Source organism: Bombina bombina, chromosome 1, assembly GCF_027579735.1.
Source record: "Bombina bombina isolate aBomBom1 chromosome 1, aBomBom1.pri, whole genome shotgun sequence".
NCBI lineage: Eukaryota > Metazoa > Chordata > Amphibia > Anura > Bombinatoridae > Bombina > Bombina bombina.
Window position 1 is genome coordinate 1,188,048,429 of NC_069499.1, and position 23,866 is coordinate 1,188,072,294.

General features: G+C 36.7%; 1 protein-coding gene across 1 annotated transcript in view; it reads left to right on the forward strand.

Annotated features, from left to right (window-relative positions):
- The first annotated feature begins 683 nt into the window (after window positions 1–683).
- CCDC43 (coiled-coil domain containing 43) overlaps window positions 684–23,866 on the forward strand; it is a 183,426-nt gene continuing 160,243 nt past the window's right edge. The window contains exon 1 of the mRNA XM_053699960.1: window positions 684–901. Coding sequence (XP_053555935.1) covers window positions 722–901 — 180 coding nt within the window. The 5' untranslated portion in view covers window positions 684–721. The remainder of the gene's footprint in view (window positions 902–23,866) is intronic.

Here is a 23,866-nt window from a genome sequence, read left to right on the forward strand (position 1 = left end):
TGTGCAAGAGAATTTATATCATATGGCTGAGACACCAAACATAATTGTATCCACCCATGAAGTATCTCATGGAGAATACCTAGCCTAGGGAAACGGATGCTACTGTACACAGGTTCTCCGATATCTATGTGGTTTGTTTATGTTTTACAAATGTCTGTGTGCGTTTGCAACCAGGTTAGGATGTTTGCGAAAGCGTAAGCAAGGTCATAATATGTTACATTTATACTTCATGCTTAATTTTACAAAATGTCTTCACATTTCATTTCACAGCATAAGCGAACATCCTCATCTTCCTCACCGCATGCAGACTCTCTCCTCAATGACTCTACCTGCTCTGTTTATCTTCCACTGTCCCTGTAAGAACCTGTGGCTGTCAGTGTGTGTAGCGTTACCAACAGTATGAGTATTGCCATTCCATTTAAACCTTCTGTTTCCCCGCCACTGGGTGGCAGTGCAGCACCGCAGACTGACAGACAATCAAATCAGTACAGCGAAATCAGTCAGTTAGGCAAGGGAACAAATGCCAGTAGTTTAACAACGACAATTAGAAAACGAATACAATTTAAAAAATATTCATCACGGACTAAAACTTTATTAGTATCAAAGGATTTGGTTATGCTGCTAAAAATACTTGGTCCGCGCGTGCGTATTTTGCTTTACTATCCATCAGGCAGTACACTGGTACTCTTCTCCCTTGGAAGGACCCCAAGCCGGCGAAAAGATGGCGGCGCCCTGTTGCCAGGTGGTGGCTGTGGATTTCGAGCAATGGTTGGAAAAGCGATTGGAAGAGATGGGGATGGACCCGGCTGTGTACCCGGCGTACATTCAAGGAGTTTTAAGGGAGGAGGAGAACCCCGAGGAAAGAGACGAGGCGCTTCTGGGGATTTTGTCCGCCTTCCTGGTGAGAGTTCTGTTAGACTACGAAATGGCAGGGGCAGCATACTCCTTCAACAAGTGCTTGTTTGTATGTGCGTGGTCATTTAACTTATGCTTTTTGAGCCTTTTGATATCAGATTTCTTCACTCCACCGATCTCTGACCACAACCACCTCAAAGTCGCGAGTGAGAGAACTGGGTCTGGGGTGTATGTTTTGTCCTGTATCTGCTGGGAAAAACCTCGAAGGCTTATTCTGCAAATTATGAATTTTGTTTTGCAGTGGATATAAACAAAATGTCAGATAATTTGGTTCTCCAGTGTATGTGTTAAGAGTTGCCTAAGTACATCTGTATAGTGTATGTGTTTTAAATAAAAAAAGAAAAGTATTTTGTAAATGTTTGCTTACAGAAAAGCTATGAGTGAATATGTATACCATGGCTTGACAAATGCCAAGTGCAACTACGTGACTAAGATGATGCTGAAGTTATCATTTTATTTGGCTAGCATCTTAATATTTATTTTTAGAGAGCCAACAGATTTTGCACCTCTGTAACACACCTGACTACTTTAAAAAAAATCATAGTGTGCACTAATTTGCACATTTAATGTTTGGTGACCTTACAGGACGAGACTTTATAAGGGATACTAAATTCAATTTTTCTTTCTTTTTAATGATTAAGATAGAGCATACAATTTTAAGCTATGTTCTAATTTACTCCTATTATCAATTTCTCTTCGTTCTCTTGCTATCTTTATTTAAAAAGCAGGAATATAAAGCTTATGTGCCGGCCCATTTTTGGTTCAGATCATGGGTTACGCTTGCTTATTGGTTTTGCTAAATGTATCCACCAATAAGCAAGCAATATCCAGGGATGCTGAACCTAAAATGGGCTGTCTCCTTAGCTTTAACTTCCTGCTTTTTAAATTATGATAGTAAGAGAACAAAGAAAATTGATTATAGGAGTAAATTGGTCATTGGTGAGTGCAAATTTAACAGTGGTGAGTGAATGTTGTGCTACCTGCTACAAATATTATGTAAAGGGATATTATTTATCCATGAAAGGGCATGGATATGATATTCCTCTAGGGCTATAGGGACTCCGTTAGTGCTTAGACTGAGAGGCTAAACGGGCAGATAGAGGCTGGAGACTAAAAGTGAGAGTGAAGAAAAAGATAGCATTTAGAAAGTGGAGAAAATAAAGAGAGTGAAGACATATGAGATAGTGAAAATAAAATAAATGGCCTGAGAGAGGAGGGGGTGGAGAAAGATAGATGAGAGATAATTATAAAAAAAATTCCAGTTCTGCTATGACCTCACATTAATGTCATCACTTTTTGCTTTCTCTCAGTTCAACAACATTTTTCTGTCCAGCTGTTGTCTTCCGCAGAACCCTAGTTGATATTGCTAATTGACTGGGTGGTCAGTAAAATCAACCGAGTGGCACATACGCTAAAAAGGTCCCTGGGAAAACTGTGTGTGTGTGTGTGTGTATAATGTATGTGTGTGTATATATATATATATATATATATATATATATATATATATATATATATATATATATATATATATATATATATATCTATATATATATATATATATATATCTCAAGCAGTAAACAGCACTCTCTGGTCTTGAGAAATAGGTAAATTTATTCAGTGACGTTTCGGGGAATGCTCCCCTTCATCTGATGAAGGGGAGCATTCCACAAAACGTCACTGAATAAATTGACCTATTTCTCAAGACCAGAGTGTGCTGTTTACTGCTTGCCATATCTTATCCTTACTCTAGGACCCTGGCATTTAAAAAACTGTTTGTGAGATTTTAGGAAAAGGTTCTTAAGAACTGGCTGATACGGTGCTGTTGAAACTTGTATGGAAGGAGTTGCAGGACCCTTGAAGCAAACATGCACCCAGATAAGACTTTTAAAGTGAAGGTCAATGTTATGCCAATGGTCTACTGCAATTTACTCAATAACATATTAGCATTCTAGTCGCTAACTTTATTTTTCGTAACCATTTTTACTTTTTCTAAAAAATTAAATATTATTATACTCTCCGTTTCCATTGCGGCTCCTCCCCTCCACCACTTCCTTATTCAGCACTAGTGACGTAGCGAGCGGTCCGTCAAAAGTGCCTGCACAAGATTTCCAACAAACTGCACATGCTTATCATCTGTCAAATAGTATGGTCAATTATAGTATGCATTCAATAACATAATTTTAATAATTGTACAATTCCAAGTTTAAAATTCAGTCTGTGGCATATTACATATCAGTAAATATGATTACAGCAGAGAATAGCTTCATGTAACTTACTTGTAGCGCGATCGTTGTGAGTGACGATATGTATCAAAATAAGAAGGAAGCATGCGCGTCTCATGAACGAGCTGGAGAGGTATATGACACTATTGCGGGTGTACGCATGCGCATAAGTGAGTAATGACGTTGTGAAAAAGGGGCTGAACGCCCTGGGGGGGAAACAGAGATTGGAGAATTGAATCTTCCAATTCTGTCAATCAATATAGGCAAGATGGCGGGCGGGCGGACTAAAAAAGTACAACAGAGGCTAAATAAAAGGTAAAAAAAAAACACGGCTTGATTAAAATTGAGGATGAATGAACGTCAAGCTTATTTATAATCAACTGCAGAACAGCGTGAGCGACTCACTTGACCTTCACTTTATAAAGAATCTTAAATAAGTGCTGTAACTATAGTTGGTGCGTGTGTATGTATAAATAATAAAATATATATATATATATATATATATATATGCGCACACATTTTTTTTTATATATATCTCAAAGTGCACTCTGACTAATATAAGAAGTCAACTACCGGGGTGCTAAGTTATCAAAAATCAGACTGCCTATTAATTATCATACTCGGGTAGAAACATATAAACAATGTCAACACTTTCAATGATCCACAATAGCACACTCAGGGTAGATACATATATACATATACAATTGTAACCTTAAACCAATTGTGACTTAAAAACCAAACGCAGCATAAACAGTTACATGCCGCTTCTGTGATGCACTCTATAGCTGTATGTGTACACACAGTGTAAGCCAAGCCGGTGTTCTAAAGTTATGCGTCTACCCGTAGGAATGTGTATACTTCGTCACTTCCGGTGACGTTTGTCAGCTGGTGGAGGTTTGTGGTGCTCACTGCGCATGTGCTAGAGGCCCAAACTCCTTACAACAGCTGATGAGGAATTATGTGGCACGCGCACGTTACTGGTTACAAAATCCCAATGAACAAGCGGTCTGTCATTGGATTTTGTAACCAGAAAGGGTACTGACATTGTATTGACTAACATTGTGAGATGCGGTAGGAAAATATATTGAATACGTCTGCTACGTACTATATCCCACACCTCCTCCCTCACACTATATCTCTGGTGCTTTTTTATTCTCTGATCCTTGTTCATAAACTGTCTAAATTTGAAAAAAAAAAGTGCACAGCACGATGTCAACTCTGTCAACTTCATCTAACTGCTATAAGATAAGTACTCACACCTATTCGTTTTAATAGTTATGCGAGATGTTTTTTTTTTTGTTTTTTTTTTACACGTGCTGTGCACTTTTTTTCAAATTTAGACAGTTTATGAACAAGGATCAGAGAATAGAAAAGCACCAGAGATATAGTGTGAGGGAGGAGGTATGGGATATAGTACGTAGCAGACGTATTCAATATATTTTCCTACCGCATCTCACAATGTTAGTCAATACAATGTCAGTACCCTTTCTGGTTACAAAATCCAATAACAGAACGCTTGTTCATTGGGATTTTGTAACCAGTAACGTGCGCGTGCCACATAATTCCTCATCAGCTGTTGTAAGGAGTTTGGGCCTCTAGCGCATGCGCAGTGAGCGCCACAAGCCTCCACCAGCTGATTAAACGTCACCAGAAGTGACGTAATATACAAAATCCTATGGTAGACTGATTACTTTAAGACACCGGTCACGTGACACGCTGTAAAAGTGACATCACCTCCCTTCAGTCTTACAGGCCAATATGAAATTGCCACATAATGACTGGGTAAAGCATCATCTCATGCAATCTGCATATGTAAATAAGCTCTTTATCTTTAGTGTAATGCTACTACCGCTCTCAGTATTGTTATAATTCAAAAGTACACGTTAGATATATGTTCCATATCACATAATGAGTAAATTTTTGCCACAATCGCCGATCCAGATAATTTATTATACACAAATACCTTACAGAGCAGATCTTCATGCTGCGTGTCACGTAATTGACTAGCCTGTCAGCAGTATCACATGAGCCTGGTCAGGAGCAGGCACCTAATTGTGTATAATGGCATAAAAAAAATAAAACATACAATATATACACACAGAGACACAGCCAATGCAATATCTAACACCTTATTATAAAACAGTTAAAATGTACATATATTAAACTTGCTATGGATTTTATCATTGCAATGAAACAACATTGTTGTATCAAAGTATCATAACATAAGAGGTATTATCTATAGCTTTAGTTACTCTAGGGTTTGTCTGAAAAGTTATTAAGCAACCTCTGTGCAGCAAGTACAAACAATATATCAGATTTTAAATACCGATAGGGAAAAATCCATGCATTGGGGGTGGATCATTCATTTACTCCTATGGATTCCTCATATATATTTCAGGCCCTTTAATATGGATTAAAGCAGGGCTCGACAAGCCTGGGAGCCACTGGCTCCTAGAATTTTACCCCTGGCTCCTAACTTTTTGGCTTGTTCTCCATATATCTATATACAAATCCAATTGTCTGGCTCCTAAAAATATGCCTGGCTCCTAAATATTCTTACTGGCTCCTATACTAAGCTAACAATTCTAATGAAGCCGGACAGATAGTTCAGCATGCTAAGGCACTGTGGCTGAGCGCTGTAGCAACCCAAGAGTTGCAGGTTCGATCCCCGGCGAGGTCCACTCAGCCTTTCATCCTTCCGAGGTCGATAAAAATGAGCAGCACCTTGAGACCCTAACGGGTGATTAGCCGTGCTTTACAAATACCCAATACATACAATACAATGGACATTTCTATATATATCTAAAGAAAGCAATGTCAATCCATATGGCTGTATTGTATTTAGTCTAAATATCCTATTTGATTCAAGTTGTAGAAACTTCTTATTGTGATCCCCACCCTGTCTAAGGGGGGTACATGATCTTTCAATGTAAATCTTAGATCACTTGCTGAATGTCCTAGTTCTAAAAAGTGTAATGCCACCGGTTGTTCACTTTTTTGATTCTTTATGGCATTGCATATGGCAGAGCGATGGTTAGCCATCCGGGTACGGATGTCATCGCTTGTTTTGCCCACGTAAAATTTGCCACGGACACAGCTCAGTAGATAAATTACATGGGTTATGCAAAATAATGGGAGATAAAGAACAGAAGGTATTGAGGGGCACGCTTGTTATCAGAGATTTATTTACAATAGGGCATGGACCGAGAGGACATCTCTACATATAAAATATTACTTTTATTGTACATATTTAAAATAAGTAAATTCAAAAACTGTAAATACATATATAACACATACAGATATTATGGGAAACCTATAATGTTAGTGTCTATATTGGATTATAGTTCCATATGATATACTATGTATTGTTATAATATAGTGTGCCCTAGAAATTTGAGAACAGCATCATACCATGGTGTCAAAAAATCCTAATTATCATCCCTAAGTGTTCTCCTTTATGATCACACACCTTCTCTCTCCCCCACCTGAATACATAAATATCTACTCTTTAAGATGAATATACAAATATGCCATTGTACTCTCCACCTTGCATTCCTTTTGACAATTTTAGATCCAATAATAGTGAATTGAAGACTTATCTTCTTATCCTAGCGATCACTTTAAAATACTGTAAATATGTGTATTGGTCTATTATTATTTTCCATCCTTAAACAAAAAATAAATAATAAATATAAAACAATTTTGAAACATATCTTTTAGATAATTAAGAAACAATACCAAGACATACATTAATTACTGCGTACTGATAATTTCGGAAACCATTGTCATCGTGAATAAAGATAAGTTCTAATTTACATAAACAGATAGTTTTTAGTCTTTATGAGTAATATAGATAGTTAATTAATAGCGTCCTTTTGAGTGCATTGTTAACCTTTATGGAGCATCTTACAATAATAATGGAATGAATAGACTCATTTATTATATCATTAAACTCTATGATTTCAGTTTCAAACTGTGATTGATCTCGCAATATAATATTCATAGGCAGGAGTGGTCAATATCACTTTCCAAATCTGTTTAAAAATAAGCGTTATATATCACAAAGTGGTTCTTCAAAATTTTGCACAAAGTATTATAATGAATAAATCAAAGTTCCCACTGTTCCCGTGTATCGCTATCACCTGTCAGATGGAATGTAAACATATACGTCACGTAAGCACGCAACATTACAGCCGTAACCTTATTGGTGGTAGCAGTCAGATGTTAGGATCACACCCCCTCTTTTGATTGGCCAGCGTTCACATAAATATGGACTCCATAAGAGGACGCCCCGCGCCTTTGAGAAAGCAGTTGGCGAAACGCGCGTCAGGCATTCGCACTGCTTCTCCTGTATCAAACTTGTTGATAAATAGATTTTTTTTTAACTTAAATTTGTTGGCCTTAACTGACAATGCTACTAGTTATAAGGGGTAATTTATGTGTCTCCAGCTACGGTTACTTAATGAACATCGCTTATGACACTATATATTTTTTCACTAAATATGGGCAAAACATATTTTGCTAATCTGGGGGACTTAATAGTTAGTCTTTCTCCTGGGATAAAGTAATTAGCCCTAGTGCCTTGGATAACATAGGTAACTTGAATAATAGACCTCTTATATTTAATAGTAACATCATTAATGTTTCTGAGTTATATCCAACTTATATAATTTTGATATATAATCTCATACTTTATACAGGAGGAGCGTGTGTTATCAAACCTGTGTTCCCTCCTGCAACACATTTTTATACTTTATTTTTCACTTTTTGTATGTTCTATATGTTTTGTATGATGCTGACATCATCCATTTTATAAAATGTATTTAATTAAACACTGAAGATATTTTGGAATCCTATTCTTAGTTAATTTCCTTATTTATAAGGAGCGCTATATAGATATAATAGCATTGGCATTATACAATTAATTGTTACTGCTCCCCCTTCAGGGGTACTTTGTCAGATGGTCATATCATAAGGAACTATAATCCAATATAGACACTAACATTATAGGTTTCCCATAATTCCAATAATATCTGTATGTGTTATATATGTATTCACAGTTTTTGAATTTATTTATTTTAAATATGTACAATAAAAGTTATATTTTATATGTAGAGATGTCCTCTCGGTCCATGCCCTATTGTAAATAAATCTGTGATAACAAGTGTGCCCCTCAATACCTTCTGTTCTTTATCTCCCATTATTTTGCATAATTATATTTGGGTATTAGGCACTGCCTATCTGTGGATACTTAAGTTTACCTTTTATAAGAGACTTAATAATCCCTGTTTACCTCTCCCCTAGAGAGGGTTATTCACAAATTACATGTTGTACAGGTAAGATAGTGGCGTATCTTAAAGGGATACTAAACTCAATTTTTTTTCATGATTCAGATAGTGCATGAAATTTTATGCAACTTTCTTATTTACTCCTGTTATCAAATTTTCTTTGTTCTCTTGCTATCTTTATTTGAAAAAGAAGGCATCTAAGCTAAGGGGCCAGCCAATTTTTGGTTCAGTACGCTGGACAGCACTTGTTTATTGGTGTCTGACATTTAGCCACCAATCAGCAAGAACTCAGGTTGTGAACCAAAAATGGTCCGGCTGCTAGTTACATTATTGCTTTTCAAATAAAGATAGCAAGAGAATTTAGAAAAATTGATAATTGGAGTAAATTAGAAAGTTGCTTAAAATTGCATGCTCTATCTGAATGATGAAAGAAAAAAATTGGGTTCAGTGTCCCTTTAAACTTCCTATTAGTATGTGGATGTCTAAACAAGGGGCCTTGAAGCATAGAATTGTAGGTGGTACAACTGGGGCATTTGTATGAACCCATCTTGGTTGCTTTTAACCATGTTCCCACTTTGTAAAAATGAATAGGATCAGTTAGAACTAGTTTGTCCCTTAGAGACTGTCCTCGTTTAAAACCAATGAGGGGTGTATCATAGTCTCCAAATGGTAAAGAGTTGTCAGTTTTGAGAATATGCCAATGATCACGAATAGGATTTCTAATATGAGTCTTATCAGGGGCATATGTAGTAGTAAGAATCATTCTTTTCTTCTCCACATTTTGTCTTTTGCTGGTCAAACACTCCACCTGTGAATGTAATGCGGCTTCATTCTTCTGCTTCCTGATAAGAGCAGGGTTATATCTCCTCTGTACAAATTTATCAGCCATTTGATCCAATTGGATAAAGGTGTTTGATGGATTTGTGTTATTTCTAACCATCCTCTTAAATTGTGCCCTTGGAATGGCTTTAATTAAGGTTGCCAGATGACTGCTTTTTTCATGAAGTATTGAATTCTTATCTGTTTTTTTTTATATAGGGTAGTTGCTAGTTTACCTCCTCCTTTGAATATCCTTAAATCCAGGAAGTCTACCTCTGCAGGATTATGGCACTGTTTGAAGTGTACTGAACTTGGAAACGAATTGTGATGTGTAAACCATGAATTAAGGGCATCTTCTGTGCCTTTCCAAAGAAAGAAAAGATCATCAATGTATCTGCAAAACAGTTACCTCGCTTTGATCATACATTTTCATCACTTCAGTTTCGTATTGATCAATGTATAAGTTGGAGTATGATGGGGCCACATTGGACCCCATTGCCATACCTGAAACTTGTAGGTAGTATCCAGATTTGAAGCGGAATTAGTTGTATCGCAAACAAAAGTTTAGAAGATCCAAAAGAAAATCTGCTGGAGGACCCACATGCGGCATCTATGATAGTACCCTTCTTATTACCTTTATTCCATCATCATGAGGGATGATGTGAGACTGACATCAGCAGTCACAAAAAAAGTGTCCTCATTTACTATTTCTTTATTGTGCACAATCCATTCCACCATTTCAGTTGAATCTCTTAAGTAAGATTTCATTCTCCAAACACAAGGTTGTAGGAAAAAGTCCAAATATTTTGCCAGATTTGATCAAAACAGATTCACAACCTGAACTATGGGCCTTCCCAGAGGGTAAGTATGGTTTTTGTGCACCTTTGGCAAGGTATATACAATGGGACATCTAGGGTACATTGTATCGGCTTACACTGTGTGTACACATACAGCTATAGAGTGCATCACAGAAGCGGTATGTAACGGTTTATGCTGTGTTTAAAATGAGGAATCCGGCTTCCTCCAATCACGGCGTTAAATCAGAGGATGACCGATCTGTCATTTCTGACGTAGGAAGGGGCTTGCAACGACCGGGGGAAGCTGGAGCGGCTGTCAAGATTAAAAGGTAAGTATTTTTTCACAACAAAAGTGAAATGTAAATTTTTGATGAATTTAAGTGCCCCTGTTTTTTATCGAATTTTTAAAAACCAGGCACTTTATCATCAAAATTTACATTCACTTTGTCGCAGTTAGTTTAAGGTTACAATTGTATATGTGTATATGTATCTGCCCTGAGTGTAGAATTGTGGATCATTGAATGTGTTGACATTGTTTATATGTATCCACCTGAGTATGATAATTATTAGGCAGGCTGATTAGGATTAGTGGGAAGGATTTTTAGGGTATTTATTGCACTTTGTATCACAATTTATTTGTTTGAGGAAGGGGCGAATGACCCCGAAACGTCACTTGTTTGATTAAAACACATTTTTTTTTAAAAAAAATTCGGAATGCAAGCCGTTCTTTTTGATGTCTACAGCTTTTTCTAGCACTGTGGTGGATGAGTTTGTTTTAAGTGAGAGTGCACTTCTACATTTTTATTATTTTAAAATATAGTTAATCTTGTTATTATCCATTACCCAGTTTTGCACAACCAACAGTTATATTAATATACTTCTTACCTTTGTGATTACATTGCATCTAAGCCTCTGCAGACTGCCCCCTGATCACATAACTTTGTATTTATTTATTGACTTGCATTTGGTATTGTGTTGTGTTAACTCTTAAATAACTTCCCGGGCTTGAACATGGTTATCTATATGGCGCACATGAACTAGCAGTCTCCTGTTGTGAAAAGCAAATACAAAAGCATGCGATTAAGAGGCTGTCAATAGAGCCTTTGAAACAGGCAGACATTTAGAAGTTTAAATGTTATAAAGTATATTAATCTAACAATGTTGGTTGTGCAAAGCTGGGGAATGGGTAGTAAATGCATTATCTATCTTTTTAAACAATAACAATTTTTGTGTAGTCTGTCCCATGAAGTAAATAGTTTACATTAAAAATTGCTGGAAAGTATTTTAAAATCATTTAAAAAAATAAGCAAAATAACTTACATAGCTATGCTTATGCTATATGGAGTAGGCTGATCCACCCCCCTTATCATGTTTAGCATCAGAAACACAGGCATTGTATTTCACAGCAGCTTATTTGCTTCTAGACATGCTCCAGCAGATAATCACTGTGTACTTAGCAATGTTAGATATAGATACAGCCATAGAAGGAAATGTGTGGGGGGAGTTAGAGCTTTACAATTCAGAAACTAAATAGAAAGGGTTAATAGCGAGGCACTGCAGTATAAATTTGCAGGTAAAGTAATTAAAGTACATATTAATATATTTTGTCTCTATCCCAATTTGTTTTATCTCCCTTTCAATATAATTCAGAAAGTGGTTCCCTTTTTTTCATTATACCTTCTTGTAATAGTTACTACTGGTTAGGGGTCCACATTTTTGTTTTTTTCCAAAATTAGAAAAAGAATTCACAGGATATTTGTATGAAACAAAAATATTGTATTTCTACATCATGTTCACCTTTTTGCATTTTTATTATAAGTCCTGTCTATTGATTTGAATATGTGTTTGTAGTAAAAGTAGCTAGGATAGTGGCAGTTAGTTTTAGAGGGATAGTAAACTTGTATTTGTACAACGAAGTTTAAAGTATAGTAAAAACTGAGCTTTAAAACTGAATGCTTATGTGTAAAGCAATGCACATGGTCTCTGAAGCAGAAACAAGCTATTTTTTTTTATTGTACTGAAGACTAGTACCTCACATGGCAGTCTCACAGAGCAGGAAGCATTGAGCACAGAGTGGCCCCACCCACATAAACTCATGCTATTTGATACACAGCCTGTACTTCTAAACATAGATACGATTAACTCCGTGGTTGCCTTAAAAGTAAGGTGACCAGATTTCTAAAATGAAATCGGGGGACTTTTTTTTTAAATTGGAAAATGGTAAAAAAAAAAAAAAATTATATCCATTAAACTGTATAATAAAACTCAAGAATTTTGTAACAGGAAAAGAAAGCAATCTCCATATGACAAACTCGTAACTTGGGACATGTGGAGGGTGAAATATAGTTCATGAGATAACCGTTTCAGATCTTGCAGTTAGAACATCTTCATTCAAGTTACAATATGCTATTTAACACATAATTATAGTAGTACAGGCTTCTTGATTTGCTAAATGGACCTGTCCCAGAAAAATGATTTCCATGCCACTGTGAGCCTTAATATTTATATTCATAAACATTTCTCTCATTAAGTTATTCCATCCAATGATTGGGGGCTAGGAGGGAATCAATAATTTAAAGCAAATATTGCACATTAAGAGTTTTTTTTTTTTTTTTTTCTTAATCAGCCACAAATGATATAGTTAGAAGGTTGTGTGAGGACTTCCGTTTGGGGTGGAGCATCGTGGAGTAGGTTGCTCCTCGACGGCTGCAGGAGTGCACGCCGTATGAAGTTTGTTTACCCCACGCCTTTACCCCCTTGGTCCAAGAAGATTCCTGGGCTTGTTTTGGGCTCTCAGTACTTCCCAGTACCTGAGCGTTGAAGTCCTCAATAGCCGTTACGGCTTGCAGAGGTTCCGCATCGGCTTTTGGTACACCTACCCTTCCTTGTATAAGGATTCTCTTGCTTGCTACATTCCTGGATGGTGCTGGTGTCAGGGCGCTTGGAAGTGCGGGGGCTGTTTGCCCAAGTGAGCAACACAACGTTCCTGTATACGGGCTGGATACCATTGCCAAGACCGGCCCCTCTCAAGTCAGCGTTTCTCGCTGCTCCATCCTCGCGACTGATCGACGGTGGAGACATCAGCTTATGCCGGTAAATATTGCCATCTTCGCTACAGTCATAAAACAGAGTCCCCATTATTTGCACCATGCCAAAAAGCAAGAGTGGGAGAAGCTCTGCAGAGTTATACTTGCGTTAATATTCCAGGCACTGAAACGTGCTGTACCTGTGGAGTAGCTGTATGAGTTAAAGGCAGGTTGTGAGCTCGTATTATATAGCCATTTTTTATGTGTATGGCTCCAAATGGTTGGAGGAATCCCCACACAAAGAGGTTTCTATATTTGTTATAACCTGCTTCTCTAGACTAAAGGACGCTCTGCTGAAACTTATCTTTTCCTCAATAAGGCAGGATACCCTGTGGAAATGTATCTGTCTTATTAGACCACAGGATGGTTTGCTTTTTGGGAAGCAGTGGTAATACTATCCCATAGGACGCTTTGCTGAAAAATACATGTTCTATTAAACAAAAGAATGCTTCTATCGTGATATAGATTGCCTTATTAAAAATCAGAACGTTTAGCTGAAAATCACTGGCCTATTATATCTCAGGACCATTGGGTGAGAGCTATTTGAACGTTCTGCTGAGATCTACCTAGCTTTCCTTAATAGAAGACACCATGGTTGAGACCCATTTGCCTCATTAGATTACAGGATGTATCCTTGAGTCCTATTTGTGCCTGACTACACCACATGTGTTTATGAAGGCTTTTTGGCTCCACTATATGGGTTAACGCCATGTTGAGATTTTCCAATAATGTATTGTATTAGTGATGCTCTGTATTGAAACTGATAGGCTATTTGGGCTTAAAACTGAATGTAGTTATCTTTATATGCTATTTGTATGAGTAATATCTTGTTTATATTTGTGGGTTAAAGATCAGTCTATTTAATCCAAAGTATAACAATATATATATTTATCCAGCTATATACCCAGAGAGTGTAGTTCTCTAAGGGTTCTCCTTCTCACAATCACTTTTTTTTTGTGTATGGATAAATTCCTCATGCAGGCGAAATTAAATTCTCTCACAATGCCTGCAAAAGATAAAATAACTAAAGTTAAAGGGACCGTACACTGTAGAATTGTTTTTCCATAAATTTATTTTAAATGACTTGTTATGCCAACTGCAGAGTATAAAATATTTGAGAAATTGCATTTTTCGGGTTTATTTGTTTATCTGAAGTAGCTGGTTTTGTGCTTTGAAACCACTGCCTATTACAATGGGTTGAGCTTCAGGTAATATCAGATCTCATTATGTTATCACTTTTATGTACACAGACTTGCTTCCTTATCTTATATTTGTCTGGAACACCAAAGCTCAATACATAGAGAGAACAATGGAAAATTATCATTTTATTACTTAACTATCGTGCCCCTCACTGAGGGTGTAATCTCTTCTGCTGGCTGTGTTTACTTTTCAATAGCGTATACGCCAGTATCAAAACTTTCAGTATAGGTTGGGAAAACCACAAGCTAAATCAGCTATTTCAAATGCTGAAATATGAGTAAAGGAGCTACTTGCAACCAATTTAATACACTCTAGCAGGTAAAAAGGATAATTGGGAATAATTTAAAGGGGAGAAAGTTTTTGGGTGAACTGTCCCTTTTAATGATAGTATTGATTCTAATTTAGATATATCTATCCCTAGAAACGATACGCAGTCCTTACTATTACAAGTAACTGACTTGTTTACACCTCAGTTTGATAGTATTAAGATAGAAGTATCTAGTATTTCTACCGAACTTGTTACTCTTACATCTGATGTAAGACAATTTGCTACTAGGATTTCGGATGTTGACAATAGAGTATCTGATCTAGAAGACCTAGTTAACTCACAAGAAACCATACTAAAAAAGCAAGATCTGAAAATTAATAATATGCAGATACGCTTGGACGATATGGAAGATCGTACAAGACGTAACAATTTAAGGATAATAGGGCTCCCTGAGAAACCTGAGTATGAGGACTTAATTAAAGTCACTTCTGTCCTACTCCCAAAAGTAGCCGCTTGATATAGAGCCCATAGAGAGTTGGGCCTATAAAAACCCACCCTGATGGAACACCCAGAATTAGAATGTTCCTCTTTAAATTACTTAAGTTCCAAGATAAAGTCGAATTATTAAAATTGTTTAAAAAAGCTGGAACATGTATGTTGGGGGAAAATAAGATATTACTTTTTCAAGACTTCTCTAGTGAAACATCTATTAAAAGAAAATAAATGACCCCTTTTTGTACTCATCTTATTAAATAGGGGATTAAAAACTCGGATGGTCTATCCGGCTAAAATAATTCTTGATAACAGTGGTAATAAATTAATGTTTAATGATGTTAACGAAGTTAAAAAATATATTGAGTCACAAGGAGCTTTGCAAGTTTAATGTTGATATTAGGCAATCCTGTTTTTTTCTTGTACAGTAACTCTATCTAACGATAGAAGATATAATAGCTGGTTGCCACAAAGTAGCTTGATTTATATATATATATATATATATATATATATATATATTATGATAGGTGTGCTTTCTGTGTTTATTTTAAATGTTTTGTTGGGGGGGGGTTCCCTCTCTTGGCTCTCCCCCATCTTGCATAACCTAATATCAATAGACTAATAATAGTGATATGAAGAAACTTACTATACTGTCTTGGAATGTTGGAGGAATTTCCTCCCCGGCTAAGCGTAAACTCATTATTAGGCATCTGGCTAAGGATAAACCATACGTGGTATTATTGTAGGAGACACATTTGACTAAGATAGAATGTGAAAAATATAAGATTAAATGGGTAGGAAGGGTTATCGCGGCACCTTCTATCAAAAGAAAATGTGGGCTGGCAATACTATTTGATAAAAATCTAACATATTCTATCATTAATATTGACGTGGACCCAGAAGCACAATTTATTATTTTACAGGTAATAATTCACAATATTAAATATATTTTATGTAACATCTATGGCCCGAACGGGATTTCTCCCAAATTCTGGGAAAAAATGGAAAATTGTTTCCTCTGATTAACGAAAATATAATAATCGGTGGGGACTTTAATTTAACGCCCTGCCCAGCACTTGATAGGCTTTCGGGTAAAAATCTAAAAAATTATAATAGAGCAGCCAAAATTTTTAAAAAGATGTGTTATAAACTTAAATTGGCCAATATTTGTAGACTTAGAAACCCTGATTCTCAGGTATTCACCTGTGAATCCAAATCTTTTGAAACTTTTTCCAGAATTGATTTATTTCTAATATCAGACTCTCTATCCAAAAACTATCTACAGCCATTAGTGATATCTCAATATCGGAACATGCAGTGATTTCTCTTTTTTTTTTTTTTTTTTATTTATTTTTTTTTTAAATATTTTTTATTGAGGTTTTGCATGTCAAACATAGAACATAACACATCTCTTGTGAAGAAAAGAAAAAGATATAAACAAACTTGAACAAAATACTTTGACAATTATAAAAAAGCATTAATGATAGGTTAATGAAACCTCGATTTTTCAATAAAATAGCATACATGGCTGACCAGATGGGGACACAAGTTTAGGCCTAATGGACCAGCATTATATATAAAGAAGAAATAGTTACTGGTCAGGTAAACAGCTCTTTAGGAGCTTGCAGAAGCGAAGTTGTGGGGGGGGGGATATTCAGCGGGTAAGCACCTCTCTAAATATGGGGGGAGTGGAGGGCGGAGCCATAAAATATATTAAGGCTAACATACTTCCCAAGCTGCTACCAGTTTATAATTTGAGAATATCCTTGGGTAGGGACCGAGTAACGGTCTCTAGGTTTTTGTGTGCATAATGAATGAGATTAATTCCCAATACAGTTATACTCAGGAAGGAATGTTAGTATATAGGCAATAAGGATTATAGATTAAAAGATATAAAAGACTTCTGGAAGGGCTCCTCTCCTAGGGGAGTGCCAGCTATAGGCGATGTGGGAAAAAGGAGTAGGGATATGACCCGCAGGCAAAAAGTACCAGCGGGAAAGGGAGGAGAGGGGCCCAACAGGGAATAATTTAATTTCTCTAATAATGAAATCAACATCAACAACATAGGAAGCACCCTTAGTCATAATAGGGCTGACAGTGTCACCTTCACATGTAATCACGGTATGTACAAAATGGGGGTCATATACAAGAACATCACCACAATGGAAAAGTAATGCCTACTCCCACCATAAACTTTTGCGTAGTATAATATCAGCTAGTCTAGGGATTACGTATAATATGAGTTGGAGGTTATATAGCATTCTAGCAGCCAGGATCCCAACATCAAAACCCAGCATGGAGAAAAAGAACTGAAGGATATAATGTGCTATTTACTCTCAAGCTCTCTAATCAGGGTGATGCGCCTAGGGCTAAAGGAGGAGATGCCTTTAGGTATATCTTAATAGTAATTAACAGCCAAGTATTGCTTTGACACCCAGAGATTAAGAAATGAGAGATCTGACATAAGCAAAGCACTTAATCAAAACGTATAAATTAACAGGGTATCAAAGGTAGCTTAACTAGTGGGCATTGGAAAGGATTAGTTTTAAAAGGCATAAATACAAGATACCTAGTCCGACAGGTATATATTTAGGCTATTAACTTATTCTCTTTTCCTCCCACTTCCGTAAGGGAAAATAAGTCGCAGTACGTAAGATAACTGAACTGTGAATCAGGGATTTTGTCATATGAAGTAAAGGGCCTATCTATATATCTAATAGGGATTATAATGGAATTTTACTAGTAATTCTTAGGCTGCTCAACTTTTGAGTATTGAGGACTGAGCATTTATACCAGGTCTAGTAAGCTTAAGTATACATTAATAGAACAATAGGAGAGTCTCCCCGCATATAGGTAGAAGGTCGAATCATAGTGCAAGGCATAACCCAGAAATACCTATACCAAAAAAAAAAAACTCTGGCTTGGGTATAGTATACACAACTTGAATGATGGTAGGTGGTATGAAAAATCCTCATTGCATATTCATGAGAACTGCACAACCTCTCTGAGGATAGATTGAGGTAAACTTATAAAAACAAAGACAATATATGTATACAGGCATGCGCATAACATGTGATAAGAGATAATTACGTGTGTCCATACCTCAGTTAAAAGCTAATATCATGCTTAGATTTGATGCAGATGAATATAACACAAAAGATATAGACTCTGAAAGACATGCATTTGTCATTAGCAAGGTGGTACTTAAAATAAATTTACAGATATCTCATTTCATATAAGTGATTTAGCAAAAGTTAGAATGTTCCCTTAGTAGGACATATTTGTATATACCTGGCATAAAGTCAAGGCACATAAAAGGCTGTTTGAAATGCTTATGTTATAAGTAATGATAGGCCTATAGGTAATGCACAATAAACATAGATGTCATAAACTATAAAGATTATAAGGAGTATGTGGGGGTGTAATTATATATCCCAAAACGTAGGTCAACATTCGTAAATAACACCTTATATAGGAGAAGTTTGTCAGAATTTGTAGAAGCATAGCTAGAAAAGTAAGTACTGCAAGTCTTATCAACTCTTAAAGGTTAATGAAGTAGATCATAGGATCAGTAAATGATAGCAACGCTGGGCAAGTTGCAGCGCAACTAATCTTAGTTCAAGAGTACTCCGTGGGCCATAACATGGTCTTTTTTAATAGGCATGGGGAGCAGGCACAAAAGGTTACCTCACTTTAGCCAATACCCCTTCTGAGGTTATAGAGAATAGCAGAGTTCAGCTCAAAACATCTCCCGAACACAGATAATCTCAGGGGGTGTTCAGTAAATAGAAACTTATCTTTCCTTGTGTAAGAGAATCTAGGCGCTCCAAATGTTATAGCAGGGTTCATCATATAGTGCTGGGACCAAGTAGTTACTTGACCGGGCTGAGGTGGGCAAATCTTCTGTAGATACCTTACTATTTTTACCCCACTCAATGAAGTGCACGTCTCTGTAACCATGTCTCCCATATCTCCCTCATATGCATGGCGTGGCTTAGGCATCACTCTGTGGTCGGTCTTTATTTCCTGTGTGTTGCGAGCTGCATTAGGTAATGGCTGTTGCACCGAAGGAGTCATAGGAGTTGTAGGTGGTGAACCTTGCTTCCGGACACTTGCCTCTTCAGCGCGGGTATCACTCTCACGCTGTATCTCGTAATTCATCTTTTCGTCAGACTGAAGGTGAGCGACTTGTGTAGTCGGGGCCTGTAGTAGAACGGCTATGCTCTCCGCCATCTTGCTTGTAGCGTCGCCAGCTTGAGTATATGGGGCTCTAGTTGTAATTGATTGCAGGTCAGCATTCCTAGTCTCCTTTTCTTGCTGCTGAGATATATGTTCTAGTAGTGACAATATATCCTCAGCAAGGCTACGATAATGCCTCTCCAAAAGTTGCTGAGTCCTCTGCTCCCACACTTGCAGCGCTTCCATGTTAGTGCGACAGCTCACTTCTGTGGAGGTTATTAAACACTGTTGCCGCTGCAAAATTCTTCTCAGAGCAGGAATCTTGTAGCTACCGGATGGACTATAGTTTCTCACCCACACGTATAGCTTAGGATGATGCTGAAAAGAAGCAGTTTATAAAGTAAGGCCTAGGAGCTCGATAGATATGCTTCTGGTTGCCTCGATTGTTGGCTCCGCCCCCGATTTCTCTTATATTTTTTTTTATCTTTATATAGAACTGAGAACAGAATACCTAGATTTTTTTTTTCCCACGATTTCTGCTCCATAATGTTAAATTTTCGCTCTGGCTTAAACAGAGGTGGAAAGATTTTGCAAATATTAATATTGAGTATTTTAATAAAATTGAGATTTTCTGGGAAACTGCGAAAGCTGTACTTCGGGGTGAAATAAAGGCCTATATGAGTATTCTGAACAAAAAAAATATGCAGCAGAAATCCAATATACTAATCAGGTGAGAAATTCCTATAGAAAATTTCTGACTGAACAATCAAGTTCTAATTGGAATACATATATTGAAGCTAGAAAAGAATGAGATTTTTTTTTTAAACACAAATTATTAGAACAGGAAGCAAAAATCAATATTCATTTTAGGGGGTTTCATGGTTTTTCTGTGAGGCATCTTACTAGAATTACAAAAAAATAGAAAAAAAAGAAATTATATTTCAGCTATCCAAATAGGTGATAATAGATACACGGAAACCGAACAGATTAGCAAAGGTGTTTTTTTTTACTTTTTTCAATCATTGTATACAAATATAGTTGGCAACCCTGATAGTCAGGAGAATTTCTGGCGGAATATACAGACACCTCAGATTTCTGAGGAAGATTGTTTAACTTTAAATACTCCAATCACGGAGGAAGAAATTTGCACAGCAATAGAACATCTCAAACTTAATAAAGCAGCAGGGCCGGATGGTATCCCGGCAGAATTCTAGAAGATATTAATACAAGAGCAAAAGATTCCACTATGTAAATTATTTAATTTCTAATTTTCTTCTAACGATCCCATATCTACATACTTTTCTGCAGCAAATATTTCATTAATATTGAAGAAAGGAAAAAATCCAGAAGGCCCGGCCTCGTATAGACCTATTTCGGTATTAAATACGGATTATAAGCTTTTGTCATCTATTATTTCCAAAAGGCTTGCTGTTCCGCTTGAAAACATTATCCATAAGGATCAAGTGGGTTTTATGTTATCTAGAAATTCCACTAAACGTATATGGAGTGTTTACTTTTATAGACTATTATTGGAATTTGGAAAAAATTGATAAGGATAAGAAACAGGATATAGCAATTCTCACGTTGGATGCCGAGAATGCTTTTGTTTCTATCGCATGGGATTATCTTTTTAATGCTTTAATCAAGTTTGGATTTAAAAAACAATTTTTACAATTTGTTCAGAAGCTATATAGCTCCCCAATTATCCTACTTATTGATTAATAATTCTCTTTCTGATAAAATCATTTTGAAACGAGGAACATGGCAAGGGTGCCCTTTGTCACCCCTCCTATTTAATATCACACTTGAACCACTAGCTATTAAATTAAGAGAGAAGATGACAGGCATTGTATTAGGTTCTCAGACATTAAAATTGTTACTTTATGCTGATGATCTATTGCTGTTCTTGAACAATACAAAGCAATATATCCCTCTGATTTTGAACTGCCTTCAAGAGTTTAGTCTTTTTTCAGGGTATAGGGTTAACTATCAAAGTGAACTGCTCTGGATCAAAACATTGCCTGGCAGCCTACAAAAGCATCCATTTAGTGTAGTAGATACCATTAAGTATTTAGGTATATCAATTCATATAAATCCTAAAAAATGGTATAGTTTGAATTTTCTCCCATTTTTAGATAGGATAAAATCTGATTTGGCATTATGGGCATCTTTTCCTCTTTCAAGAAAGGCTCGGGTTAACCTTATAAAAACAATTATTTTTCCACGTCTTTATCCTTTGCAAAATGTTCCTGTATTTATTCCTAATAAAGATTTTAAATAAACTTAATTTGTGGTTGTCTAGGTTTATTGCAGGTGGCAAAAAAACCTTGGATTTCTTTGGATAGAATGATGTTAAAGAAAGAGATAGCGGGATTAGCTTTACCCAATTTTAAATTGTATAATCTGGCAGCTATGAGTAAAATAGCTCTAGACTAGATCAGAGTCCAATATATTGTCTTCTTATGATATTGAAAGTTGTTTTTGTTTTTTGCAACCCATTTTCTTTAAAAGCAATCTTACATTGTCCTAGTAAATTGCTACCTGCTAATATCCATTGTTTGATAACATTCAAGAATATAATCTTGGCCTGGCAGAAATGCTGTATTCTCTTAGAAATAGATCCAAGGTTTTCAGATTTTCTTCCGATTTATAGGGAACCCACAATTTACACCAGGTATCTATAATAAATGTTTTATATCATGGAAGTAAAATAATATTATCAATGTACTACAAATACTGTCAGAGAATGGACGGATGCTTCCTTTTCAAAACTTAGTCAGACAATATGGCATCTCTAATAAGACTTTTTTTGCTTACCTACAATTGCGTCATTTTGTTAATAGTCTGAACTGTTCTGTTCCTTTCTCTCTCCAGCATGGTCTGATATTGAGTTATGATGTTCGAGATTTACAATGGGCGATGCCTCTATACAATATCATGATGGCTAAACAGGGCGCCCTTTCTATCGATAAAATAGATGAATATATATTTCTCCAACATAGGTGTGTCCGGTCCACGGCGTCATCCTTACTTGTGGGATATTCTCTTCCCCAACAGGAAATGGCAAAGAGCCCAGCAAAGCTGGTCACATGATCCCTCCTAGGCTCCGCCTACCCCAGTCATTCTCTTTGCCGTTGTACAGGCAACATCTCCACGGAGATGGCTTAGAGTTTTTTAGTGTTTAACTGTAGTTTTTTATTATTCAATCAAGAGTTTGTTATTTTGAAATAGTGCTGGTATGTACTATTTACTCAGAAACAGAAAAGAGATGAAGATTTCTGTTTGTATGAGGAAAATGATTTTAGCAACCGTAACTAAAATCCATGGCTGTTCCACACAGGACTGTTGAGAGCAATTAACTTCAGTTGGGGGAACAGTGTGCAGTCTCTTGCTGCTTGAGGTATGACACATTCTAACAAGACGATGTAATGCTGGAAGCTGTCATTTTCCCTATGGGATCCGGTAAGCCATGTTTATTACGATCGTAAATAAGGGCTTCACAAGGGCTTATTAAGACTGTAGACTTTTCTGGGCTAAATCGATTCATTATTAACACATATTTAGCCTTGAGGAATCATTTTATCTGGGTATTTTGATATAATAATATCGGCAGGCACTGTATTAGACACCTTATTTCTTAGGGGCTTTCCCAAAGCATAAGCAGAGCCTCATTTTCGCGCCGGTGTGGCGCACTTGTTTTTGAGAGGCATGGCATGCAGTCGCATGTGAGAGGAGCTCTGATACTTAGAAAAGACTTTCTGAAGGCGTCATTTGGTATCGTATTCCCCTTTGGGTTTGGTTGGGTCTCAGCAAAGCAGATACCAGGGACTGTAAAGGGGTTAAAGTTTTAAAACGGCTCCGGTTCCGTTATTTTAAGGGTTAAAGCTTCCAAATTTGGTGTGCAATACTTTTAAGGCTTTATGACACTGTGGTGAAAATTTGGTGAATTTTGAACAATTCCTTCATGTTTTTTCGCAATTGCAGTAATAAAGTGTGTTCAGTTTAAAATTTAAAGTGACAGTAACGGTTTTATTTTAAAACGTTTTTTGTACTTTCTTATCAAGTTTATGCCTGTTTAACATGTCTGAACTACCAGATAGACTGTGTTCTGAATGTGGGGAAGCCAGAATTCCTATTCATTTAAATAAATGTGATTTATGTGATAATGACAATGATGCCCAAGATGATTCCTCAAGTGAGGGGAGTAAGCATGGTACTGCATCATTCCCTCCTTCGTCTACACGAGTCTTGCCCACTCAGGAGGCCCCTAGTACTTCTAGCGCGCCAATACTCCTTACTATGCAACAATTAACGGCTGTAATGGATAATTCTGTCAAAAACATTTTAGCCAAAATGAACCCTTGTCAGCGTAAGCGTGGCTGCTCTGTTTTAGTTACTGAAGAGCATGACGACGCTGATATTAATATCTCTGAAGGGCCCCTAACCCAATCTGAGGGGGCCAGGGAGGTTTTGTCTGAGGGAGAAATTACTGATTCAGGGAACATTTCTCAACAGGCTGAACCTGATGTGATTGCATTTAAATTTAAGTTGGAACATCTCCGCATTTTGCTTAAGGAGGTATTATCCACTCTGGATGATT